This window comes from Nelusetta ayraudi, unplaced genomic scaffold (assembly GCF_046127955.1).
Source record: "Nelusetta ayraudi isolate G7.1 ecotype Tasmania unplaced genomic scaffold, CSIRO-AGI_Nayr_v1 ptg000011l, whole genome shotgun sequence".
Taxonomy (NCBI): Eukaryota; Metazoa; Chordata; class Actinopteri; order Tetraodontiformes; family Monacanthidae; genus Nelusetta; species Nelusetta ayraudi.
The window spans coordinates 18692712-18717978 of NW_027466061.1; the positions used below are offsets into that span (position 1 = coordinate 18692712).

The window sequence follows — 25267 nt, forward strand, 5'->3', positions numbered from 1 at the left end:
CAGTAATAGGTGACAGACAATACTGAGAAAGTCAGGTTTGCATAATGTGGCACTTTCCAAATACTAAAAGAAGTCTTTGAAAGATTGTAGACCCAATGTGGAAATGCATCTGATAAAAAAAAGTCTCCCTTTGGAATCTTCGACATTCAAAATCAGTAGAGCAGATGTCTGCCCTCTGGATTTTAGACAATCACAGCTTGTTTGAGCCACACCTCCAAGTCCTTGCACACCTTTCCAAACAAGCAGCTGAGGCCTGACCTTGAAAGACAGACTGGACCCGGCAGCTGCTCTGCCCACTCTCCCAGTTCCGAATCCCCCCACCCCGCGCAGCATCCACCTATATCTGGCATCGGCTTGCAGCGCTGCCACCCACTCGCCTCCGAAATGTCTGTATTTTGCTTTCAGTGATGTCACCTCCAGCCCAAGGCTGCTTTCTCTCAGGCAGAAAACAGATGATTCAGGGAAAAGTCACAGAGTGTACAGGAGACCTGACCTTCTCTCCTGAGACATAACACACACACACACTGAAGTCCTGGCTCCACAGGGTGGAGATGGGAGCGCAGCCTCAGAACCTCCACCAAAGATGAGAGCCGGGGGGTTAGGGTTAGTGGAAAATGACAGTCAGGCGCCTAAATTAAAAGAAGAAATTGAATGAGGGCACTGTGGCCAGGTTGAGGGAGGAAGATCTGCCAACCTGCTCCTCTAACGCACAAAATATAAAGACAAGACATTGTTTTGCTCAGTCTGGCAAATATTGCTCATTTCTTTTAATTTAAATTAAATTCGTTTTTTTTTTTTTGTATTTATTTATTTATTTATTTTTAGGTCAGCTTTGATCATTTTCAATCAGGCTTTATGTCAGGGACCCTCTCAGGCCGCAGCACACTTGTGGCAAGATTCCTGAACATTTCTTTGCTGAATTTTCATTTATCCTGAAATTCCAAACACTCCTTAATTTAAGAATGAAACATATTGTGGATTAGCCATGTCCAACATATGCTGCTTGTGTGTGTGTGTGTGTGTGTGTGTGTGTGTGTGTGTGTGTGTGTGTGTGTGTGTGTGTGTGTGTTGTTTTTCAACACATAAAATAGAAACGAGCATCGTAAAGGTGATTAGCCGCCAAGCGTATTGAATTGTACACTTCTGCCTTATCTTATTTTGATGGCTTTTTAAACACACTTTTATAGGCAGCGGATAGAGTGGGGGCTTATCTGACCACCGGCGCTCATTTCTCTGATATGTCACTAAAAGTATTAACAGAAGAAAAAAAATTGAGCCATGCCTGCTGAAAGTGTATATAAAGGGCAGAAGACCTGAGGAAGCTACAGTACACATTTCACAAAATTATGAGTCAGACATTTTTGTGGCAAATTAAACAATCCTGGCCTGAAGGCCAAGGTGTGTTTGTCACCAATAAATATGTAGTGACTGGAGGGGAGGGAAGCAACCGCTGCGGAACCCTATGTCATCCAATTCACATAAAAACCTAACCAGAAATGAAGCACAGGCCGCTCCTGCCAATCCCCATCGGCAGGATCAATTCCTCCCCAACACTTTCACCCAACGTCCAGCACAATCAAACACCACCAGATGTGCAAATTAATAATTGCACACAGCGAGGCTTTTGTGCCAATAAACCACTTAATCCCTACTCTCACACAGCTGTGCGCTCTGCTCCATGAAAGCTTTGTTTGGTTTCCAACCGCACAGAATGAAAAAGGGGAAATCTCAAAGTGACAGACAGCCACCGTTTATTTGACTGTTTTTTTCTTCAGTTATTATTATTTTGTGGGAAACTGCGTGCGACACAATATCGCCACAATCTACTTTCTCAGGGGCAGAACAGACGACAGAAATGTTTAAAGATACACGCCGGAGCCACTGTTGGGCCACTGTTAATCGGTCAAAGGAACCCTGACGCCTCGTGTCAGGCTGATGTGACATAGTGAGGCTGATAAATTAGAGCCGCTGGAGACACAAATTATATTAAGAGCCGATAACGGCAGATAAGTGTAGATACATATTTCTCATGGCATAATTCTGTGCCTCAGGAGTGTGCGCTATTTTTTTTTAAAAATATAAAATTATTATTAGTTTATTTTTTGTAACACTACGCTCTTGGCAAGTGCCACCAGGGTTGAGACAAAGGTGCCACAGAAATAGTCTGCGCCATATAGTGATAATAAAATTTATAGTTATAGAGCTCGTTTTAAATCGTTAAATATGCAATACGCTCGCAGCACATTTGACCAAAATAGACTTGTTGACAACCTCTAGTTTGAAACGCCTCTTCCTCATTGAGGAAGGCGCGCGCGTTAGCCGCGCAGCGTGGGCAGGCAGGTGAGCGGGGCGTTCCGCCGCCGGTGGTGGAGCAGCAGGGGGAAGCGAGGACGGTGGCCGTCCAACATGACAAAGGTTGCTTTTACACCTGTCACGACCCGTTTAATCATCTACCACTTCAAACAGGAGAGTCTGACGATCGGGGCCTCCACGTAGCCTTTTCCTCCAGCAGCAGCTCGGCCCGGGCCGCTGTTCACTGGAAGGCCGGTGGAGGTATTAAACTTAACTGTGTCTTCCATAAAAAAAATACGAGTCAACGGTTGGTTGGGAAGGTGGAGGCCGTGAAACAGCGGCTGATTTAAACTCGGTCTGACTCACACATTTCCCGTTAGGCTGAGCTGCATGGATTTGATCAGGTGGCTCACTGGCTTTTAAGAGCGGCGATATTTGTGCACCTGCTTCTCTATTCTTGTTAAAAGAAAAAAAATAACAATCTGTTTCCTGACATCATTTTGTAGTTTCCGCCATTCGACACTGTTAAACCTGCTGCTGCAATAAATGAAGGAGCTGTTGCAAGATAGAAAAACAATAACACACAACTTAGAACAAATTAAACTTAGAACAAAAAGCTTTTTTTAAGTTGCAAATATGTATATTTACCGACATTTCAAGAATATGTTTTTTTTTTTCAGCGAGCGTTTTATTGTGAAACGTAGCTTTGCCGTGTTTATGGCACGATCAATAATATCCACCTCTTAAAATCAATAGAGACAGGGGTGAGAGATGTTTAAACTTGCTACAGCGGTTTATAAGTTAGTCAAACTGCTCATCGCTTTTATTTTCTTGAACAGAGGTTGGTGCAGATGTTGGCTTAAAAAAACCCAACCTCAAATGTATAACGCCATTCTCCAATTAAACATTATAAAATATATATACTTGATATAAAATGCGTACAAAAAAGGCCATGAAGCAAAACAAAACCAAACAAACAAACAAAAAAACATTGAAATTTGTATCGTGTAATGTACGCCCCCCCCCCAAAAAGAAAATAAATAAAAATAATAAAAAATAATAAAAAATAATAAATCTTTGGGCCGAAGTGGTTGGCGATTTCAGTGCCTGTTACAGCATGTGTGGCTCTAAATAGGTCGACGACACAACGGTAAAAAGAAATTGAGCCATAACAGACGACAGAGGATTAAAGTGATGAATGGAGTCTCTTTCCGGAATGTTTTACATGCAGCAGTGAGCCGCCTCCGATCCCATATCTCATAACGACGACGTGAGAGGCGTTCTCGTGTAACGTGCTCGCCTTTTTCTGCACGTTCGTCTGCGTCGCTGCGGACACAAATCACACGAATTCAAAGCTGCACATCGTGTCGCAGGAATTCTTTATGGACAGAGATGCGACCGTCAGCATTTGTTCGAGCGCCGTGTTATCAAGGCAACATCGCGCACATTGCAGCAGTATTGGCTAATCAGGAGCGGGTCGTAACAAGAGTGGGAGATAATCATTATCAAGTCGGTACATAAGGCGCTGACACCTGGAGAGACTCGGCCATTAGCGCGCACGCCTCCTCGAAGAAACACACGCCATGCAGATAAAACGGAGAACGAAATCTGAAACCGTTTTTAAAAATAAATGCATTATTATTATTATTATTATTATTATTATTATTATTATTATTATTATTTACGTCGTCGTTGTTGAAGCTTGGCTAACAAATTCTAAGTATTTATGTATGTGTTTTTGTCGAATGGTAAAGATCTATAGATAGATATTATATAAAGCCATGACAGAGCAAACGCAATCCATGACGACAAATAGCCGAGAATTTTGTTTTACTGTTATTGTCAAATATTTGATTTCCACTTAAAAAGAAAATAACATGAACTACGCATATTTCACAACACAACACTTACACAACACTTACAACCACCACCACAACAACCACCAATAACAATAACATAATACTAGTAACAACAATAATAATAATAATAATAATAATAATTTATTATTTTTTTATTATTATTTTATTATTATTATTATTATTATTATTATTATTATTATTATTATTATTATTATTATTATTCCTGCCGCCCATCTTAAAACGTTTACATTCCAGGTGCATAAGCGATAACAAGATAACAATAACAATAATAATGGGATAATTTGATTACGCCGTGTCTGTGATGCGGGCCCTCACTGTTTGACGTGTGTGGATAAATGGGGAGACAGGGCGGCGTCCTGCCACAACTCCTCACAGGCTCCGGGTGTCCGAGCGGCGGCACACTTTGACACCGCTGCGAGAAAACACCTCATTCATCAGCCGCAGCCAGCCATCCAGCCTGCCTGCCTGCCTGTGTCGAGCTTGAGGGGAGGAGGAGAAGAAGGAGGTGAAGGAGGTGGTGGTGGTGGTGGAAAAGAGCAGAGCAGAGAGGGAAAACAACAGGATTCTGTATTCTCACACCTCCCTGACAAGCGCGCAGTGAGGACGCTGGGATGGGAGACGGTAGCCCACGGTTTGGTTACTCCTTCTGATAAAGCCGCATCTCCGGACACCAGCATCTGTCAGACTGGGATTATAGCTGCGGGTCATGCTAGAGACAACATGGGAACGCTCCTTTTTTTTGTGTGACACACGGGACTGTGCGTGTATAAATAGAAAAAAAAGGCCCAAATTAAAAAAAAGCCTTTAAACATAATGTTATAGTCAGGCTCGGTGGGATATGGGAACGGTCAACCAATGCACTTTAAGATTTTTTTTTTATTTACTCATCCTCTACGCAGAGGTCATCTAAATTTAACTCTCGTGATGGACAAACCCGTTTTCGATCCAGATTTCGTATCACAGCCGAAAGTGAGGAAGTGAGGGGGTCCATTTTCTACAATCAGCCCTAATGTTAAATATGTGTCAAAGAGAGTATACATGAAGAAATGAAGATGAAGATGAGAATGAAGAAAGTTGTATGAATTACATTACTGGTATTGTAGCATCAGCTAATTTACCTGGAAGAATATTGAGCGGCAATAAATGCAGTTGCGGGTTGGTGCAAATGATCAGTTTCGTCAGAGTTAATGTGTTGCTCGTTGATTTTTTTTTTCCCCCCTAACCAATCAGCAGCAGTGGGTGGGACCTGTTCAACAATAATACCATTAATCACGCTGTTGTTTATGGCAGGTAGACACGTTATGAATTTATCAAGGCAGGGTGCATTTCGTCTGTTCAGTTTGCCTTCAGTGCGGATTAACAGCTGGCGAGTCTGAACTGATCTTGAACCAGAAATGTGTGAAGATGACTTCTTGCAATATTTTGTATATTAAAAGACTTTTTGTAATACTCCCGGTTGGTGTGCATCGTGCTGGGGGGCGGGGGTTCTGGTGGAGGCCTGCGTGCTGGCCCGGTCCCCATCACTCATGGCCAGGTACCCAGACTGAGTGCAAACACACCTGAGTACCTGCAGAAAAGGTCGCGAGTGTTGAAGGGGGGTTGCGTCTGTAAATCGGCGTGAACGCGCACCTGTGAGCACCTGTGAATGATCCAATTGTCGCCTTTCAGCCCAACTTTTGATCACTTCACGCGGCAGCGATGTATATTGTGGCTTGAACGAATCTTCTCGGTTCAAAGCGGCGACGTGCTGAGACTTTGTGCTGCCACACGTTGACCGCTGAATGAGAGACTCGGGCTTAAGTAAACTAATTAGGCAGGGGCTTTATTGATCAGCGCCATGAGAATGGAGAATAAACAACAGGATAAAGCAGAAAATCAAGAGCGTGATTGGAGAGAATTGACAAGATTTGGAGAAGATTTGTTCTCCTGCGACACTGTTAAAACTTCCAAGAGGAATGCTTAGAAATAAGAATTGAAAATTAGTTCAGTCCTCAGGCTGGGTTTTTATGCAAGACAGATTTTTATGAAGTTATAGTTATTATACCGTTATTAACTAAATAACCCGGGATTTCTTTGGAAGAAAGGAAGGAAATGAAGCAAAATGTCAGAATTGTGGCCAAAAAATGGTCTGGTGGGAGTGGAGGGACTATTTAATACCTCAAAGTGGATATTTTTTTGTGAAAATCAATCGATAAATATCACTTTAATCAACTCAACATGATTCACACGGATGGATTCGAGTAGCAGCGCACTTAAACATTCTCCAATACAAGCAGGCCACGTGATACATTCGTTTCTTGTTTTCACATGTACACAGGACCAATCAGAATTTCAACTGGACAAAGAAGTTTTTGTAGGCATTTTAAAGAGCTTCGTTGTTGGCAAAAAAATATACCAAAGTCCCTTTGAAATGGAAGGTTTTAAGACCCCCAAATTAATGAAAATAACAGGATGTTTGAAGCATGTAGCTACTACTTCTAATAATAATAATAATAATAATAATAATAATAATAATAATAATAATAATGGAGAGTGGGCTCAGTGGGCGGAGCTACCAATCTCTCATTCCGTTTATTTTTCCAAACTTTCAATATGATCGAGTCCCCCTGAGTTTGGTCCAACACACACACACACACACACACACACACACACACACACACACACGACCCCCCACCCCCCTCTTTCTCTAACTCCCTCCCTCCATCTTTCTCTCACAAACACACACACTCTCTCTCTCTCTCTCTCTCTCTCTCTCTCTCTCTCTCTCTCTCTCTCTCTCGCTGTCTGTCTGTCTGTCTCCGGTTTGATTGATTGGTGGAGTTCTCCGGCTGGCACCCCCATCGTGCTCGCGGCCGCTCACTCGGCTCGTGATTGGTCCGCCTCCCGCCGTCACCGCCGTCAGAAGCGCCTCCTCTCATAAACCTCGGCACGGCGCACTAACATTTCCCATTACTTCCAGGAGAAGCTGCGCTCACTGTTGGGAACCGTGCGTGCGACCTATGGCACACCACTAGCAGGTATGTCCCCCCTCCACCTCCATCCCGCTGCCTCGCTCACTTCTTACTTGTCCATCTTTAACGCCAGACAGCTGTTGGAACATGTGCCGGTGCGGGGCTCGCTCAGCCAAATCCTCATTTTCTCGGTGATTTTTTTTTCTTTCTTTTATCGCGGTTCCTGCCCCTCGCTCTTATCTGTATTGGGCCTTATCAAACTGTTATCTCTTTTGCTGTGAAGACATATTGCGTTTTGTTTCCTATCTCTCTCTCTCTCTCTCGTGTGTGTGTGTGTGTGTGTGTGTGTGTGTGTGTGTGTGTGTGTGTGTGTGTGTGTGTGTGTGTGTGTGTGTGTGTGTGTGTGGGAGGACAGAGATTTTGAAATGGACGGATCCTCTTAAGAGCGCGCGACGGCCGTATGGCAGCCACTGCGCGCGGCGCGGTGCGCCTTTAGCTGGACGAACATGGAGTGAAATTAGACGTCAGGCTCCGCGCGCCGCCACTATATAAGCGCGGTTGTGGTGGATCCGTGGTTGTTGTTTTTTTGTTTTTGTTTTTTTGTTTTTTTGCTGCGTATCCAGATGTGTGTGTGCGTGTGCGCGCGCGGCCGCTCGGAATGCCAAACTTTGCACCGCGTGCGTAAAACTCGTTTCCCTTCCCTCGCTATGTGTCTCTGACAGGGTCTGCCGCCCTCCGACGACTTCTTTCAATCACCGCCTGTAACGTTGTATGGAAAGTGCTCCTGGATGGACCTGGGCGATAACAGCTGGTCCATGGTCAAGCGAGAAGTGTCCAGCAGCCCAGGGTCGCCGGCGGCGGAGCAGACGTACCTGCCCGCTGACAGCAGGAGGGACGGCGAGCTGAGGACCCCCCCGAGCGACCTGGACGCTCTGGGGCACCGGCGCTCCGACAGCAGATCACTACACTCCTACGTTCACTTCGGACACGCGCACGGCAACAGCCTGCACACCCCCGAGGACATCCCGCTCTTTACGGACCTAGACCAGGGCAGCAAGCTCGTCCTGTCCGGCGGCGCGCACAAGCCGGGCTTGCTGGTGGACCCGGCCGACATGTACCAAACACTGGCCATCGCCGCCGCCCAGAGCCAAACTGGATACGATTCCTCCTCGGGCGGCTACATGCACTCCAACACAAACTCCCCGGTGTACGTGCCCAGCTCCAGGGTGGGGCCCATGATACCCAGCCTGCCGTACCTGCCGGCGGGCGGCTCTGCGCAGCCCAACCACGCCGTCTCCAGCCACTCGGTGTGGTCGCAGCCCGCCCCGGAGAGCCCGTCGTACAGCACCGGGAGCCCGCACGCCTCCAGGGGCTTCCACTACCCTCCGAGCCCGCCCATGAACAACGGGACGCCGCGGGACGCCGGCTACAGCAACACGCTGAACGTGGGCAGCAGAGACCAGTACGGGCTCTCCAGGCCCCTCAGCGGGACTTACCCCAGTCCCTACTCCCCCTACGTGTCGCCGCAGCTCTCCCAGCTGCCCTCACCTTGGAGCGGAGGGCCCTTTGATAACACCATGCTGCACACTTTGCAGAGCCGAGGGGCGCCCTTGATTCGAGGACCAAACGGAGGTAAGAAAAATAATGTTCATAAAAAAAGACAAAATACGACGAGCCAAGGACGAGCGCGTGATGGGAAAACTTTTTTAAAGCCTTAAAAGTCACAAGGCGCTGTCCGGTGCAACTATATTTATGAGTTGGTTGAGTGGCGACTAACAAACCGCAAAGTCGGCCTCAAAAAGACAACAAAATGAACACACTTTCCCTTGCATTTCGCTTTTGTCTAAGAGGTCAGAACTGAACTTAAGGTTTGATCCCTGAAGGGTAAAACTAATTTTTTTTTTCGAAGAAAAAAAAAGAAAGAAAGAAAGAAAGAAAAAATATATACAAAAAAAGAAGATATTAAAATATAAGTTTGACTTTCTAGTTTAAAGATACCAGCATGTCTGTTTTTTTTCTGTTTTAAATGTTATATTTAAGATACAATTGAATTGTATCTTAACCAAATGCACTTTGATGATAGGCGGTGTCTTAATTATTATTTTTTTTATGAATCTTGTATTTTATTTTTAGTTTCAGATATGCTGGACGACATGGGGGAGAGCCGAGAGTGCGTCAACTGCGGCTCCATCTCCACGCCGCTGTGGAGGCGCGACGGCACGGGTCACTTTCTCTGCAACGCCTGCGGCCTTTACAGCAAAATGAATGGGCTGAGCCGGCCATTAATTAAACCGCAGAAACGGACGGTAAGCACCGGGGTCACACACACACAAACACACACACACACACACACACACACACACACACACACACGCACGCACACACACACACACACACACACACACACACACACACACACACACACACACACATGAACGCAGGCACACAGTCACACTACTTAACCGCTCAATTTCCTGCCTAATTGTCCCGCACAACAACCAGAAGGTCGTCGCCTTTTCATGGAGAAGTGAGAGCTCGCTGTGGTGCATCAGTTTAGACTGAATGAGAAAATCATTTTGTTTACATACAATCCACATAAAACTGTAAATCACAATACAGTATCGTTAACTTGCACCCAATTGTGCCTACTTTTTTACGCATAAATCACACAACGTTTTATGGAGTTGGGAAGATTAAGTCTACATGGAAATTATAGTTAAGTATAACAAAAAACAAACAAACTTAAAACAAAACGGATACTCCAAGATATTTTTTTTCACCTAATTAATCAAGCGCCCCGCCAATATATCGCCCCACTCAGCGCCTCTGTCTGCTAAATCTCAATCTTTATGGGGAACAATAAGCCATTACGCATGACGCACCGTTTTTACAAGGAAACCTAATGGACTTGATGCTTATTAGAATGCTATGGAAAGTCGTGCGCAAATGGTCGTTAAGTAGAGATTATATTGTTGTAAGGAAATAGGGTATGAATGACTGGATGGATGTTAATTGGATTAGTCCACGGCGGCTTTTACTTTTGTCTTCTTGTTGAGTGACAAACCCCCCACCCCCAACCACTCCTCAACGCCTCAGGTTTCTTAGCGTCTCCCCCACTTTCGTAATCATTTAATTTAATTCGTTTTTTCCTCCTCTGTCTGCAGTCCACGTCCAGAAGAATCGGCCTCTCTTGCGCCAACTGTCAGACGAGCACGACCACTTTGTGGCGCAGAAACGCAGAGGGAGAGCCGGTGTGTAACGCATGTGGCCTCTACACAAAACTACACGGGGTGAGTCCTTCTTTATTTAATTCAATTTTAATTTGTATTTTATTTGTATTTTATTTTATTTGACTTACTTACATTCATTTGAGTGACTCGTTCATCAGACGTGCGGAAAAACGAACTAATATACTGACATGAAATGTGCAGGTACCTCGGCCGCTCGCCATGAAGAAAGAAGGAATCCAGACGAGGAAAAGAAAACCTAAAACCCTAAATAAAGCTAAAGGCTCGTCTGGTAAGTGGCGCATTTTCCTCATTTGCATGTGGACGAATACTCCTTTAAAAAACATTTGTTACAATAGATTATTAATTTGCTGTATTTTATTTTTGAATTTCAGGAAATAGCAACTCGGTCACGATGACTCCCACATCCACATCTTCATCTAATTCTGAAGATTGCTCAAAAACAAGCTCCCCCTCTGGACAGGTGTCAGGGGTAAGACTTAAATCTTTTTTTTTTTTTTTTTTCGTTTACATGCATATAATAATGATAATAAAATAAGTCTCAAATGTGATTGAGACTGTTACTATTTAAAAAAAAAAAAAAAAAAAAGAATAAATTTAGTTCTGATCAAAATGATTTTCTTTTTAAATTATATTTTATTGTCATCTTGCTTTATTTTTATTATGTCATTAAATGTGGCAGGTCAGTTAATTAATGGTCACATGGGAGACAGAGAAGTACAAGAAAACAAAACAAAAACAAAACAACAGCAACAGCAGCAAAATTGCCAATTACACAAACAGGATTTGAACCAGTCACAATCAGCAGGGTCTCAAAAAAAAAAAAAAAAAAAATTATGATACACAACAAACATGTACTTTTAAAAAACAACTACGAAAAGAAACAAAAACAATCCAGCTCATCTGTGGTCATGTTTGCTACTGCAGGTCAGCTCATCTCTGCTGTCCAGCTCGGCGGAGGGAACGGTCTCCGGCTCGGCGGTGAAGTACCCTGGGCAGGAGAGCCTGTACAGCAGCGTGGGTCTGTCCCAGACGTCAGAGGTGGCTTCAGTGCGGGGGGAAGCCTGGTGCCCCATGGCCTTAGCTTGACCATGTGAACGCTTTGGGAGGACAGCGTGGCCACCCAGGCCCCTCTGTCCGGATCCTGACAGAGTGTGGAGGTGTTCCTGGGGGCCAATGTTTCTCTGACGCAAGAAGAGCAGGCCAGGGTCATCAGGCGGCCTTCGGTCGCGCTGCCAGCCAGAGTGTGTGGAATAGCCGGGAGCAGTTTTGTACGGGGGGATCTTACTCCGTTGAGAAAACTCCAGGCCAGATAAACTGATCGGGTGGCCGGCTCGGGATGGATCCTGGTCCTGTGGTGCCCTCTCTCCCTCTATTCCTGTGGTACAGGACCAGATCCTGCTCCTCCAAGACAAGCCAACAGTGTACATAATGGATTTTCCTTTGTGATGAAGAAGAAGAAGAAGAAAAAGATGAAAGCTGTTTATTGGATAGCGCTGCTCCGTAAAAGTGCTGTATTCTCCAATGACGATTCGATTTTTTCTCTCCCCACAACTGGAATCACAAGATGCCAAGACAACTTTTATGAATCAAAAAAAGATATTTATAAATCTTCCATTGTTGAAAACATGGCTATGATTGTGAATAAAGATAACAACATAGAGTAGAAGCTAAACCGTCCTGATGTGTCCTTTTCTAATTTTTGCTTTTTGGCAGGATGTTTTTGTAGTACAGTAGTAGTATAGTGTTGGATCTGCACGTTTTCCACTAAGAACTCTTACTGTATTTGACTGAACTAGTTTGGTTTAAACAGGGTATAAAAGACAATTTTGACTAGAACATTTGTTTAATCATTTACTGGAAAAAGATAATTGCAAATAATCAACTTTTTAAAGACAGATGTCTAATTATATATTAATGTTGTGCGCTGCTGAGACGCAACAAGGTACTTTTCTTAAAAACAGAGCTAACAAATAAAAAAATAAAAAAAACAACAAAAACAACTCACCGACACACAAAGCAGCTGGATGTTTGAACAAATAGCAGCCGGAGTAGCTGTTGGCTCACTGACCTTTATGTTACAAGACATAGACAGTTTGTTGGCTGCACTACCTGAGTCACTATAAACTGAGCACCTCTCACAAAGCAGGCACGCACTTGCATCATTTGATACAGAATTAGACCAAAGAACGGAGTGAGATCACCTCTGAACAAACAGGGTTTAGCAGCTGTGTGACGGCTCGGTGGTGACGGGAAATTAGAAATAAATGACATGATATGTCCACTTTCCCACCCAAATGCAAATGTATTTTTTTCATGTAAGAACTTTATCAGTGTCGTTTGATTTTAAAATGTAATTTCTCTCACCGCTAGCCACTATGTCCTCAAGCGGCGGTTCAGAAGGCGACTTAAAGGCCTTCAATTTTTGACCATCAGACAATCACGGGTTTAATTCAACCTGTCGTACAATCGTACAATTTTGTGCATGAAAGTTGGCGTGTGCTGCTTCCTCTTCATGTTTTTTCTTATTTTATTTTTTTTTTTTTTGTCTTTCACAACCGACTTCATACAAAAAAGTTATGTCATTCATTCTTCTGGACTTATTTATTTTTAAAAAAATATAATGTTCATTTTAGCATTTTAGCATTTTTACTTTTTTTTTTTTTTTTTTTGCTCTTGTTGCTTTTTTTCTTTAAATAAATATTTAAATTCCATCCAATAAATTGTTCCAGTGATGCAAATGAATTTACAGGGAATGTGCATGTGATTCTGTGGTGTGGGGGGCGTTGAACCATGCGATGCTATTTATATTAGTCAGACATACTTTTGTATGAGGCAATGGAAGCCATGTCTTAGCAGCACCAGTTGAACTATTGAAAGGGAGTAATTTTTAAGGCAAAGCAAAAATGTGCTGACCTAACCCAAGACTGTTGTTTGCTTAGAGGTAAGGACGGAAAAAATATTCAAAAAACAATATTTTTTTAGTGAAATGTCATCAAAACATTGTTGCATCTCAAGACCAAATTTTGCAGTCTCTTAATTGAATCTTCTTTTGTGTAGCTGGTTTGCCGACACCGTCTGCTTCAGGTTCATTAAATCAAGCGTTTATTCGTCCTAACCTTCACTTTTCTCCAACTTTTTTCCGGGCCTCCGAAGGCTCAGAGTACAATCCACTTTCCTGTGTCCTCTTGAACCTGCAGCGCAAAGTACCTGTCACAATGTTTACTGTACTGAAGCGAATATGGCCCGTGAGTAATAGCACACGAAAAGTTTCTAGAGATGCTTGCGATTTATGTCTGAGCTTAGTGTTATCTGTCTGCTCTTTGACATATTGATTTAGCCCAGTTATTGAGTGTGAAGGAATGCGCTAAACTGCACAACAGCCACATTTGTGACCTCTTGTTGCCTTGTTTTGCAAAAGATTAAACCCGGCATTTTATTAGAGTCGCGCAGCCTCTGTTTTATTTTTCCAACACAAATGGAAAGGTTGCAGGCGTCTTTATTTGCCTTTGGGTGTTATATAAAACACATTCCCAAAGCAAGACCACCGGGCATCAACCTTGCGCCCTGGCTGAAATAAATTACAAAAGCACCTTTAGATATGTAAATGCAAACTGGTGCTGAACTCAAAACACGGGCAAATATTTATAGGATGTTTGAATTTATGAGGTGGTCCAATGTTGGCACCGCCTGACTGGTATCCATGGCGCTGCGAGGGAGGAAATATAAACACCACAGCGCAGAAGTCCTCCCCGCGCTCTCGACTGGATGGATGTTCACGGGGCTGAGGGTCTCGTCTACGTTTGCAGTCGCACAAAGAAGCGATGCTAAAAAGTACTTTGTTTTGTTCCCTCCCAGAAGGTGCTGCAGAGTACTTGTGCCTGGTTTGTCCCTGAGCTTTGGTGGGACTGCCGTCCAAGTCAGTGCTGGAAAACAAGGGGGGAGTAGATTCACAGAGTGAGCACAGAGATCTTGATGGCTGCGCAGGGTTTAAAGTCCTCCCAAAGTAAACAGTCGAGGTGAACCCAGCAGCAGCAGCAGCAGCAGTGGCGGTGGCAGCGACAACAGCAGGCTGCAGGCCTCAGGGCTGTATGGCCACGCCGCCGCAGCCTGGCAGCTCCCTCAGGAGATGCCCGTTGATCTTTCCACATTGCCGTTCAAAGGAAAGCCCTGTTGGTCCTGCCTCCGGAAGAGATGGGATCTCTGACTCAGCCCTTCTGGGTTTCCTCGACAGACACGGTGGCACTTGAAAACATTACAGCTGTCCTGCTTGTCGGCTACTCTTACAGTGCAGGGAAACACTGCAACCAAGCCAGGTTGAAGCCAGGGGAGGGGAGAGATTTTCCCCACCTTGTCAGACTCACAGAGGGTCAAACCGTGGCTCCGGAGCCATTGTGTTCCGAGCAAGCACACAGATTGAGGAGTGTGAGGTAAAGAATAATCACCACCTCCACCCTGCCATAAACTCTGACTGTCTCACTCACACAGGACACGAGTTCAACTTCAAGGGGTAGTTCACCCCAAATTGAAATTCCGCCCATTCATACTGCTCACAACTTTGCCAAGGGAGGCTCTGTTGACTTTTGTAATCCGTGTAAATGTAAATGTGTCCATGCACATGTGTCTGTAAGACTTGGTCCTCCAATTTGACTGAACGACACAAACAGCTTTTTATTTAATTTTTTTTAGGGAAAACATCTACTGAAGCCTCATTGGGAGGAGCCACATTTATGTTTGTCTCTTGCAAACTTGCTAATTTAGCTCAAAAGTGCCAGTAGACAAAAGGGTTCAATTTCAATTTTTCAATTTCTAACTGTCACTTTAAGACAAAACAGTACCAGGAAGGACAGGGAAGACTTCTCTCTCCGCGTAAAAGTCAAGCGGTCGGAGAGTCCGAGTGTTCCCTTTAAGAAGAACCAGGAAGTAGTCAGGAATGGCAGCAAATAGGATGAGGAAGGAGGTTTGTTTGGACAGAGAGAAAGAAACACACAACTATATTCACCTGTGGCCATTAGGTCCAGCTGTGTTATTATGTGTGAATGAAATACAATATATCAAATATTCTTTCTTAGATTCTAAATTTTTGAAATTTTTTAAAAGAAATGTTATAGAAGTCAGTAAATACATAATTTAGGTGAATCATACCAATTCTATTCTCACGTTGTTATGGTATAAGTTCAACTGTTAAAGTTATAGTGATGGATACATTATTAATTTTGTTTGTTGATGGTTAGCAGTTTATCCATCTGGGAACAGGAAGTCTGATGAAATGGACTGTTACGTACATGCATGTTAAAAAAACAAAAGAGTTCATGACACGTCTGGCACGGCAGGCACAGTAAATAAAAGTCTGCAAACAGCCGGGATGAATGAAACTATGTTGGGATTAAACACGGCCTGGTCAGGTTTGCTCAGTCTGTTGTTCTTCCTCGGGCTGAAGGTATTTGGGAACATTATTCACTGAATAGTGCACAGGCCAAGGCACAAAACCCGAGGTCATTTTAAAGGAGAGCTGCAGGTTTAAACATATTCTACATGCAATAGTAATAATAGTATTAGTCACAATGATAATATGCTTACTTTTTAGAATACCTCACAAGACCCAAATTGATATTTTCAAAAGGCTTTATACACACGTATCCTTTTTTAACAGTCTGGAATTGATAGGACAGAAAGAGATAATGATTAATGTTTTGTAAAGTTTCAATAACTTTTTGTAAATCCACGGAGAGGTGCAAAGTAAAGCTTGTTTTTCAAGTCGGCTTATCCTTCCTATCATAATCTATGCAGGCGGAGTTTTCCCTTCTGTTTATCAACTATATAGATACTGAACGCCTGCACTTGCAAACAACTTTACCAGGAAGCAAGAGGGAAAGTGAGTGGCTTAACAAAGTCGATAGAATTCATTCTCTGGGTGCAGTGAATCTAGAAAACAGATTTTTATCAAAAGTCATGAAATTATTAGTCTTATTTTTGCGAAATAGAGCCGAGTTAACAAACTGTAACGTGATATGTCAGGCATGATGAATAATGATAGCTTTAAAAAGAAGTTGCACTTCAGCATTACACCAACAAAACATTAAACCAAACTCATGTCCATTGGCAGTAATAATGTTTGTTTTCATGCTGCATGTGTCTGACAGAACAAAGTTTTCTGCACTCCTGCATTAATTTGACTAACAAATCCGTCCCTTCTAGATGATACAATGTCCATTCTGTTAGTTCCTCCCTAATGGAGAAGTAATTTCATTATACCCGGCCCTAGGCTCAGAGGAGTCTGAGCTTTGAAACGCAGCCACTAAATCAGTATTTTGTGCTGTCGCGATCCAAGGAGTACTCTGAGATTCCTGGGAGTTCAGTGCAAGGTTACAGCTATCTCCGCTCTCCTACTACCCACCAGTCAGCCTTGCGTCCAAGGCGTTTTGAATTAGGTTCAGCGCTCTCGAGTATGGGAACCCGAGCTCGCCGCCAAATGTAATAGTTCCCGGAGTATTTCTGTCAGATCACTGGCCTTTTAAAACAAAACAGGGAGAAACCAAATGCAGGCCTGTTTTAATCAATTAAACATATGTCAACAGACAGAATGCTAATCACGGCCCTGACTTTGCGGAGCCAACGCTCGCTCCTGGTGATGAACGGTCAGGAGTCAGTCCTGACCTGGGGCGGGATGAGCGGACGAAAAGGTGGGCTGAGTTTCACTTTTCTGGAGAGACGAGGCGTCGCTTGAATATTGTGAAACTAGACGGCAGGGCCTGTGATCCTGTGAGACGGAATAAAGTCAGCAGCCTCAGAGCAGTTTCCATGCGCCACGCATGTTGTATGTTTGTGTTTCGCGTCTGTGTTTGGCTTGGACGAAAAGGAACAGGAAACAACGTCTTCCTCACTGGTATCAGTTGTTTGGCTCCAAACCTCCTGCCTTCGAGAGAACTCTGGATGGAAACGTAGCCCTGATTGTAAGAGGGCTCTGGGGTTTGGTGGGACTTTTCCAGCCCCACCTACTCAGAATGCGACGCAGCCTCTCCGACTTTGGGACGTCGGAACGAGGCATGCTTGTGTAAACACTGTTGGGCCCAGTGAAGTCTTGAAACATAATAAATTCACCTCTGGAGCTGGAGATAGCGGCTCAGCCACGCACTGAGGGCGGGGATAGATTGCGGCATGCTGCAGCTTGACAGATGGGACCAGTGAGGCTCCTCTCTTTCACGCTGATTGGGCGCCTCTTTACCGAGACCTCTTATGAAAACTCCTGATAAGCAAATGAGCATTTAAAATAAATAACAGGCTGACGCATGGCAGACTTCTGAACAGCACAGATAGCCGTTCATTAGCGTCGTGCAAGTTATCTGAATCAGATTTTTCACTTTGTCTTATTCTTCACCTCCTCGCAAGGATGAGGCAGGATTTCACCAAACTTGATGTGTTGGATTAAATTTCCCTTGTCCCACACTGGAGAGACCCAATAAAAATGTTTTGAAAGGGGAACTAGGAAAAACCCAGTGACAGCTGGACATCTGTCACATTCAGAATGAGCCAATGAGCCACGAGTAACAGTTGATAGACTCCCTTTCTTTCTTATTCAGTCTGGCTTATTGGATAAAGAAAACTGAGCTCAGCGCCTGTCAACATGGATCTGAGATTTCAGACTTGAAATTTCTGCAATACAACTGCATCTGTGAGCTCAGATTTCATTGTAGCCATGACTGGCCTCTTCATTAGACACTCCTACCCAATTGCGAGTTATCGTAAATAGCTAGTCAGTCAATTCACATAGCAGCAACACTGTACATTTACGCGAATAGACATGGTGAAGACGACTTGCTGAAGTTCAAAGCGAGCCTCGTAATGGGGAAGAGAGGGGATTCAGGTGACTTTGGACAGGCTGGTCTGAGTGTTTCACAATCTTGTGATCAACTGGGATTTTCACAACATTACAAACATTACTGGAGTTCGCAGAGAATGGTCCCAAAAAGAGGAAATGTCCAGTTAGTGGCAGTCGTGTAGAGAAAAATGTCTTGATGATGGCAGGGGTCAGAGGTCAGAATGGGCAGAGTGATTGGAGACCATAGTAAGACAACAGTAACTGAAATAAGCACTGGATACAACATGCAAGGTCTTCAGAATAGAAAATGCATGTCTGCATGTTTAATCTTGAAGCTGTGTAAACATACGCACACGTGCATGTGTGTATATAAATACATATATATATACACTGTATGTACACACATATAAAAATATATGTATGTGTGATGTGTGTGTCTTTTTTAAATTATGTTAAAATTGTAAATAAAAGAAAGAAAGAAAGAAAGACAGAAAAACAGTTAAAAACAATTGCGCATAACCAGCATTGCGTTTTACAAGCTGCAGAGAAGGGCTGCGTAAGACAGGTCTCCCAACTGGGCAATTAGTGAACCCTGTGAACCCCAGGTGACTCACCCCAAGTTCATTCTGTCACGACTTCCTGTTTGAAATAAATGTCCTGCATAGTCTACCTGATGTGCTGATTGATGCAGAAAAGACCTATCATCCACAGGGTAAGAAATGGAAATAATCTTTGAGTGTATGTTACATTCTTCCTTGATGGTTTGTAACAGTCGCTGATCGCTATTCTGTTAAATAAAAACCCAGAGCAGTGTGAGAGACCGGATGATTAATGGCAATCTGGCAGAGTTAAAAGCTCTAAAGCTTGTTCATGAATTAACTCAACGGTGAATAAAATTATTGTTTGAACTGTTTGGTTGATTGTACGGCAGCTGATATTAATGTTAATGTGCTGTTATTCATGTTAATTGGTGTTGCGCCATAAACAGGCTTGAGCGGCGCTAGCCACCTGAGACACAGTAAAATAAGAGGGAGCTGAAGGCAAAAAAAAAAATAGAATCACTGTGCCGGTTTCCTTCTGCAAACAGCAGAGGCACACACTGTTTTCAGTCGTCTGTGAACCCTGTGGCTGAGAAAAACAGCAGAGCTGCTTCCTTGTGTTCCCCTGACCAGGCAGACCCTTTGGCTGAGCTGACCAATTAATTATAGACGTGACTTTAAAACTTCCTGTTTTTCCCTCTTTAATTAAGCCAATCTGCCCTGCTGCCCCGACGAGAGGAAATTCCTCAAAATAGTGCCCAATTTCAGCACGTTGGACCATTTGTGTCAGTGCAGATTGCATCGCTTGGTGTTAATGTACGGGCTAACAATGTTTGATCACCAGGAAATGATGTCTGTCATTTCTTCCTGCTTCGCCTCCTGGTAATGTGGGAATTATGTGAGTACTAGGTGCTCGGTGAGGGCACAGATTGGGACTACGTGCCCCGGGACAGGCCTCATCTTACATCCGTCTCTGCCTGAGATGTTTATTATTACACTTATGCAGTCACTTATTCTGGAGAAATTGAAAAGGGGGGGGGGGGGAATTCCTGATTTATGCCTCCACTGTTACCCTTTCCTGTCCTCATTTATGAAAACAAAATTCCAGTGAATTCCAGCAGTATTAACACAAGGCAGTTATGAGGTCAAGCTTTCTCTTACACTGCACAATGTAAGCGGCTGGCAGGGCTCCACGCACTGGTAACGTGCTTTGGGCTGCAGCGTCGCTCTCAGACTTTTGCTGTCGAAGGCTGAGCGAACGGGGACTGAGCACAGGCTCGCAAAGCGACCTTGACAGCAGACACACTTCATATCTCCCCGCCGCCTCATTCCTTTTTCCCAGCCCCAATAAATCCACCGGCGGCAATCAAGAGCACCACGCTGACTCGCCCGCTATCATAAACGCATCAAACTTGTTGAACACCTGCCAGTGTTTTTCTTTCTTTTCTGTTCTGCTTTTTTTTCCCCCAACCGTGTCCTATTCAACTTTGAACCGAAACTCACCCCCTTAGGCCTCACCCTCTGTGTTTTTCACTGGGAAACAGGAAAAAGGAGGAGAAAGTGAAGACATACGTGGAGGCAAGGGGGAAAAATAAACCACAGCACAGAAGCTTCTTTTTTTCTTTTTTTTTTGTAAAGGGGGAATTTAGGTAAGTGTTTTTAGGAGGAAAAAAAGAGCCCAGCTTTGTTTAAAAAAACAGACTAAAAAGAATTAAACTTCTTTAATGTATGTACGCAATACAAATGTATTGTAAATATTTCGGACACTTGTGGGTGTGGTGTAAACAAGGGCACTATTTTTCACTGTCTTTGGCAGTGCCCAAGAGTGGGGGAGTTTTGGAAAAACACTGGATTAAAGGTGCAGTAGAGCCTCTTAATCGTTTTAGAGCTAGAACCCAATCTTTTTCTATTTGGTCTCAACCCAGATGTGTGTGATCTAAAATGTCATGGAAATTTTCGTACGTCTTCTACAACCAAAGAGGACAAAGCAAGGCTGCATTATAAGAACTGGACACCGGACTGGCAATATGGCGACGGGCTGATTTTGTCCAGTGGCCACTCAAGGTACTGCAGAAGAAAAAATCCCGTGGGCTCTGTCTCAGCTTGTTCTGACGTGTCTGTCAGTGATGTTCTCCAGGATCGATCTGATTGGCAAGATATCATGTGAGTTCCAGAGGCACAATGGAAAGTGACACTACTCCGCATGCGCTATTGACCCATTAATGAGGAAGTCAAAAACTTTTTCAGGACATGCACTGGGTGAGCAACTTCATTGAAATGAATGGGCCGCCATCTTGTACTCTGGGGGCTTGGGACAAAAGCTTTAACATGGAAAGGCACAAATAAGCTGGGTAGTGCCACGTGCAGGGGCGGATCTAGGGTTCTAGGAGATCAGGGGCTTAGCCCTGAGGGTGCAGATGTCAGTTCGTGGGGGGGGCCAGACATCCAATGCGTGGCGCACAAAGACAAAAAATATATGCATCTTCCCTTTACCCGTGCGGCCGGGTCTTTTTCCCAGAATTGTTCTCTTTTTTCTCCACCTGTCCCGGGAAAAATAAAATCTCTCCCGGGACACAATTTGTCCCGTTTTTTGGGGGAAAATTACAAAACCTCATTTGATTTCTGTCTGTGGTCTAGGCTGCTTTCCTGCGCATTCTGCCACTCTGGTGAATTCCAGTACTGCACATTATACTCAGACCAGCTCAGAAGTGAGATCCGGGGCTCTTGAGAAAACATCCGGGGCTTGAGCCCAAGTAGCCACCCCCTAGATCCGCCACTGGCCACGTGCTTTAGGGAATTATCTTCTTGCTTACCACTTACATTCTTCAAAGAGACATTTCAAAAAGTATGAGGTCGATTAATTGAATAAATTGGAAAAAAAAGATCTACCTCATCTGTTGAGTGAGTTTGGAGCTGCGGAATGGCACCCTCTGCAGAACTCTGTTTCCTCATTATTTAATGACTGGATTGTAATTTTTGTTTTTAAGGTATTTTTTTCTTGATCCCTTTTTGTTTGCCCTGTAATAATACGTTGCATAGGTGTAAAGGGGAAAAACAAGTGTAGGGTTTTGATATTTATGTTTCACAGATTGTACCCATCATTCAAGTTGTATTTAGTTTTTGATTTGTCTTGTGACTTCCTGTTTGTCTGTCAGAGAACCAGCCTTCATATCCTTCAGGCTTTGCATTGAATTTACAATGCATTTCTCCACTGCGTCTGTGTAGATTTGTTAATTTTTATGTTTTCTTTATCTTAGATATTTTTTGCTTTTGTTATGTTTTTTAGTTTTTCTCCTTGCGAGCTGACTTCCCTGAAAGATCACTGAATTCATACAAAGAGCCATTTTGCCTTGTTGAAAATGAAACATTTAATCTGAACACACAAAAGCCACTATTGAGTTGCACTTGCATCCATTATGTTCAGGACACTGTTGCACACTGCTGGTGGAATACCCTCGAGTTTCTGTTTTATTTATTGCGGCGGTAATTTTGTTCTTGCTGGGGTTGCATTTGGCAATGGTAGGGGGACTCTATGTGACTTGAACAAAAAACTCTTGCAGTGGTTTCATATTGTTTCACAATGGCTCGGGCTCAATTCCTGCCATTCTTCAAAGCCACAAAAAATATAGGAAATCAAAGTAGATGCATGGAGACTTTAAAGGGATTGTTCTCCCAAAATTGAAATGCAAATGTGATGTGATCACACTATGTGGATGGAGACTCTGGCAACATTGTCTGAGCAACGTGACCATTCTGGGGTTTCGGGTACACAAAGAATTCTACCCTACCAATACCTACGGTTGCCATGCTGTATACAGGTTACCTTGGAAAGAGGTGGAGAGCCGCCTGTGTGACGTTATAAGTTCAAACGCTACAACACATGAGAAAGCAGAGCATGTTTGCGGTTTTCAACTCTGTGGCTAAAAACATGATGTTGGCATCCTCATTTTGAGTCAAAATGTCTGTGAAACCTCAATCAAAATTGTGGTTTAGTTTCAATAAGATATATATATATAATTGGTTAATACAATAATTAAATGTGATCCCAGGATTAGAGAGCTGTGAAGAAGCCTATGAGATCAGAGGTAAAGAGCCTCACGGTCTGGCTTAGAATGACATCATCAAAGAGGAAACCCAAGCAGGCCAACTAGCCGTCCCGCTAGAGGCCCCTCTCAATAAACAGTCTGGTTATCACACCACTAACATTTATTTAACCCCTCCTCAGAAGGTGTTGTGTAGGCCGTGCGCAGAGGAGGGGAGCTGTTCCCAAACCTCTCTGCCGGACGTGTCACCAGCCTCGACTGATACGGTTCACTCTCAGCAGCAACAACGCTCAGCGTCCTGCGCATTTCATGCAACTGGTACAGCTGCTGTCCTTTCCTTGCCTTCTCCCCCCACCCCCACCAAGCCCGCCGCTTCCCGTCTCCCCACTTCATCCAGTCCTCCCCAGTTTGGCCGACTCTTCCTGGACGCCAGGCTCGAAGCATGACTGCATCGGGAAGAAACTTTTAAGGGGTCAAGAAATGGAAGGATGAAAGGGTGAAAGGATGAGGGGAAGGCTCCCAGCACTCGCTTCCATTCCCTTCAGGACTCTGCAGTGAGGCGTTGCGCCCAGCTCTCTCCCACACATCTTCTCATCCCAGCGCCAGGGACCCTGTGTTTTCTTAATTCATTACTTAAAGGAAAGAAACGTGGGACGGACCAAAATAAATATGGCTCCTTGGATCTGGCTCGTGTGTCTGAGCGCAATCGCGTTGTTGTTTTAACCGGAGGAGGATGGAACTCTCTTGGCTCTGCAGAGCGTCTGTCACTCTGCTCTCTGTCTCCGTCACACGGCGCAGCCTGCGGCCTTATCGCGTGATTTAGACATAAATACATTATTTTAAAGTGGGCAACACTCAGCGGAGAAAACAGATTCACTGGGTGTCTCTCCGAAGTTAACGACCTGAGAGTGAGATGCTGATTTTTAGGAGTCATTGCTGCATTCTTCACACCACTGTTCAGCCTCCCTGTGTGGACAGAGGGATCTAAATTGTCTTGTTCCTAGAGGAGAAACCTGAACTATTGGATTGACCGCGGAGCCGAAATAATAGACACATTAAATAGATATAGTGGACATATTGTGAACCAAAGGATACTTCTTAGACTTGGCTGAGTCTAATGGGATGTTAGGATTTTTCAGTTTCAGTATGTAAGATGTAGTAGTGACTATTAGCAAGAAATGACACTAAAAACAATGTTGATGTTTTTCCTTGCTGTCTAGTTTTTATGTCAATATAAATGTATGTGATTGTTTTGTTGTTTATAGTTTCATCTGAAACATGCATTATATTCTGGGTGGAGTTCTGAATGTCACTCCCAGCCTGCAGGTCTGGTTGAAAGTCAAATGTGGAACAAATACGTGGAAGCTCGTGCTACCGCTGATGATACAAATGTTTCAGTCAGTGATTTTGGAGTGTAAATGTTTTCTTCAAAAGAAAAATGAAAATGTTCAGCTCTCAGGCTGCTGTTGGAATGTCATTACAAATTCAATTCCTTCTCAGTCACCCGCAAGCTCACACTATGGATTCATATTAAACTTGTGGACTTTCAAAATTCTGTTTTTGTAATACTAGACACCTGTAACAGACAGTGAGTGATTACACAGGTAACTTCTTCCCTTTCCTCACCTCTTTCTCATTCTCAGTTTCCAGACGAGCCCACTCTCTTCTCCCTCAGAGTCATTTACGTGAGCGCCGTTCTCACTCTGAGGTGAGGTCTATTAAACGGACAACTTGAACTGCTCTGTCAAGCAGAACCTTGCTGTGACCCCGAACTGCAAGCACACACGCGTGCACGTGGACTCAAACATTCACTGCGCTGGCACAATCTTGCGCAATCCTTTGCTAGAACATCAATAGTTTGTTTATAATTAGCCCTGGCACCTCTTGACTACTTAGAGAGAGTGATTGTTTTTGAAAATGGCCCCAGGGGTCCTGTTGACTGATTGGCCTGAGGTGCATCGAGGAGGGGAGGGGAGAGGGGGGGGGGCGGAGGGGCGCGGAGGGGGAGGACTTGAGGGTCTGCAGTTGCAGTAGAGGATCTGGTGCTGGCCCTGAATTGTGGGCTGCATTCCTCTGAAGCTGCTCTGGACCCTGGTCTGACAGCCCTCCGATAATAACCCAGTCAGATAGAGTCACAGGGGCGGCGTGCCTGAGCCCTGTTCTGAATCACTCAATTAGTGCTCGAGGAGGAGGAACAGGGGGAGGAGGAGGGGGAGGAGGAGAAGATCTGGAATATCTTTGCTCTCCAAAGCTAAGACATGAAGACACTTTGGTGCAAACCATTGTTTGCGTGGTCTATTTTACTCACTGTGCAGAGAGACTATTAACAAAACATGAAACTAAATCCATGTATTGCTTCCTGGTTAATGCATGCGTCAATGTGTGGCTGGGTTTGAAGGAATTTAGTCTGGTTTACTTACTCAGGATTTTTAATTAGTAGTCTCTCAATAAGATCTTCACTATCCCCCTCCAAAGAATAACACCTTTAGCCTTCT

At 44.0% G+C, this 25267-nt stretch overlaps 1 protein-coding gene across 2 annotated transcripts; it reads left to right on the forward strand.

The window, feature by feature from the left end:
• Window positions 1–7038: 7038 nt before the first annotated feature.
• Window positions 7039–13120, forward strand: gata6 (GATA binding protein 6). Of its 2 annotated transcripts, none has more exons than XM_076021654.1 (7): window positions 7039–7189; window positions 7846–8755; window positions 9257–9429; window positions 10288–10413; window positions 10555–10642; window positions 10746–10843; window positions 11299–13120. In XM_076021654.1, the coding sequence occupies exons 2-7, from the start codon at window positions 7912–7914 to the stop codon at window positions 11458–11460; spliced, it is 1491 nt and encodes a 496-aa protein (XP_075877769.1). In that variant the 5' UTR covers window positions 7039–7189; window positions 7846–7911; the 3' UTR covers window positions 11461–13120. The 2 variants fall into 2 exon arrangements, with proteins under 2 accessions (XP_075877769.1, XP_075877768.1); XM_076021653.1 differs by lacking the exon at window positions 7039–7189 and adding an exon at window positions 7192–7314.
• The last annotated feature ends 12147 nt before the right edge of the window (window positions 13121–25267 follow it).